Raw genomic sequence first — 1,997 nt, forward strand, 5'->3', positions numbered from 1 at the left:
GGGTTCTATTCGGAGCGGCTGCGGGGAGGGGGTCGGGGGGGGGGAAGTGCGAGGGCAGCGTGCCCGCACGGCAGCCGACGCGCAGGGAGAAGCGACACCGGGACAGCGCTCTCACGCACCTTCTGCTGCCGTGGCCCAGCTTCCCGTCTTCCGCCTCACCCCACGAGTACACCTCGCCTTCAGAAGAGAGAGCCAGGCAGTGCTTTCCTCCCGAATTCACGGCCACTTTCTTAATAAACACGTGCTGGATGGACTCCAGTAACGTCGGCGTGGACACGGACTCGGTCCCTCCGATCCCCAGCCTGCCGCCTGCGCCGTACCCCGTGGCGTAGAGCTGAGACAAGGAAAGGGGGCCGACATGAGTTACTCGCTGAGGAGCCCCGGAGCTAGTGACTGGTGAACGTGGCCAGACTCTGCACCTTCTCACCTCAGAGAAATGAACTCTGAAATGAAAATCCGCGGGAATGTTCAAGACTACTCCTGTTTTATCGAGACTCTAAAACTGAAAGAAAAACCCATGGTTTTTAGAACAAATTCACAAACGTATTTTGCAAAAGCAGTCTTTGCTCTGGAAAGTGTTCCACTATTGTCTGGAATATCAACTACGACTGAAAACAAGGAAAATAAAACAAGATTTAGGGACCAGCAGTTGGCATAACGGCTACATCGCTGGACTCCCACGTAGCCGACCGTGGTTCAAGTCCTGGATCTAGTGGCTTAAACTCATGCCAGGCACCTGTGCGTGCGTGCCCAAGATCCAGAGAGGAGAATGGAGGAGAAGGGACTGCGGTGTGGCCATCCCCCCCGGGGGTGGGGGTGATTTCTCACTTTCTGTCTCTCTGTCGCTCTCTTTCTGGAGAGCGCACAAACCCCATAGCAAAAACCACTCTAAAAAAAAAAACAAAAAAAAAGATTTAATTATATATTACATACAAATTCCTAACAATAATACCCGAGAAATATACCTACAGAAAAACTACAAATACACTTTAATACTCCAGCAAGGCAATTAAGGGTCATTATTTAGGCACACAAAGCATGTTTGTCATTAATTGAAAGATCAGACTGAGGCACAATGGCACACAGAGGGCAGCACTGCCTGGGAGGCTGGAAGCTGCAGCCCAGGCCGACCCAAACACGCCAAGCCGGCTGCCCGTGCCTGTAATCCTAAGTAACGAGCCCGGGGAGAAAGATGGCAACACAGCAAGGCTCTGCCCTCGCCCGGCCTCGGCCTTCTCCCTCGTTACAGAAAGGAACGTCAGACTGTGATTCCCAGAGGTGTGGCCACCAGCTCCCGGACACAAACGTGCATGATGCTTTGCACAGCTTTAAACGCTGCGACACAAGTGGCACTGCGAGGGCGAGGGCGAGGACAACACGTGAGGCCCACCCGGGAGGGGAGGCGAGTCGCGGGCCCCCTCCTAGGAAGGCTCGAAGGTGTCCAACACGCAGGAGGGAAGGCACTGAGCCTCTAGGGACCGCTCCCCGCAGGAGGTCAGGCCCAGCAGCTGCCCTGCCCTGCCACTTGAGTGCCAAGTCACCCGAGAGCAAAGACAGCTCCGTGCTCAGGTCTCACACCGAATGAGGGGAGAGCCTCCCCTGACGACGTCATGACCACAAACGCCAACCCTCAAGTTGGTTTTCAGTCTGAGTTTACGCTACCTATGCACTGAAATCCCAGGTAGAGAATTAATTTACGATGGCTTAGGTTGGTAATGCCTCGAGCTCATAAATTCTCTTCGGACAAGTGATTTCAAACTAGGTGTCACAGAATTTGCACATAAAATGTCCCAAGTAAAACGGTTCTATTTAATTTTTTTCCAAAATTACTTATTTAAATTTATTATTATTATTTTAATTTGACCAGTGAGAGAAAGGGGGGGGACAGTGAGAAAGCAAGGCTCCAGGTCCAGGACTCAAGCCATGGTTGTCCATGTGGGAGTCCAGCACTTTAACCACCACGCCACCTGCTGACCCCGTTAGCTCTGATTTTAAAA

General features: G+C 52.4%; 1 protein-coding gene across 1 annotated transcript in view; it reads right to left on the reverse strand.

Moving 5' to 3' along the window:
• The window catches only part of HERC2 (HECT and RLD domain containing E3 ubiquitin protein ligase 2), a gene marked incomplete in the record, with an annotated part of 143,266 nt that overhangs the window by 17,250 nt on the left and 124,019 nt on the right, over window positions 1-1,997 (reverse strand). The window contains 1 exon segment of the mRNA XM_027767805.1: window positions 120-334. Within this exon segment, the coding sequence (XP_027623606.1) occupies window positions 120-334 (215 nt within the window).

Source organism: Tupaia chinensis, unplaced genomic scaffold (genome assembly GCF_000334495.1).
Source record: "Tupaia chinensis unplaced genomic scaffold, TupChi_1.0 Scaffold144682_1, whole genome shotgun sequence".
Classification (NCBI taxonomy): domain Eukaryota; kingdom Metazoa; phylum Chordata; class Mammalia; order Scandentia; family Tupaiidae; genus Tupaia; species Tupaia belangeri.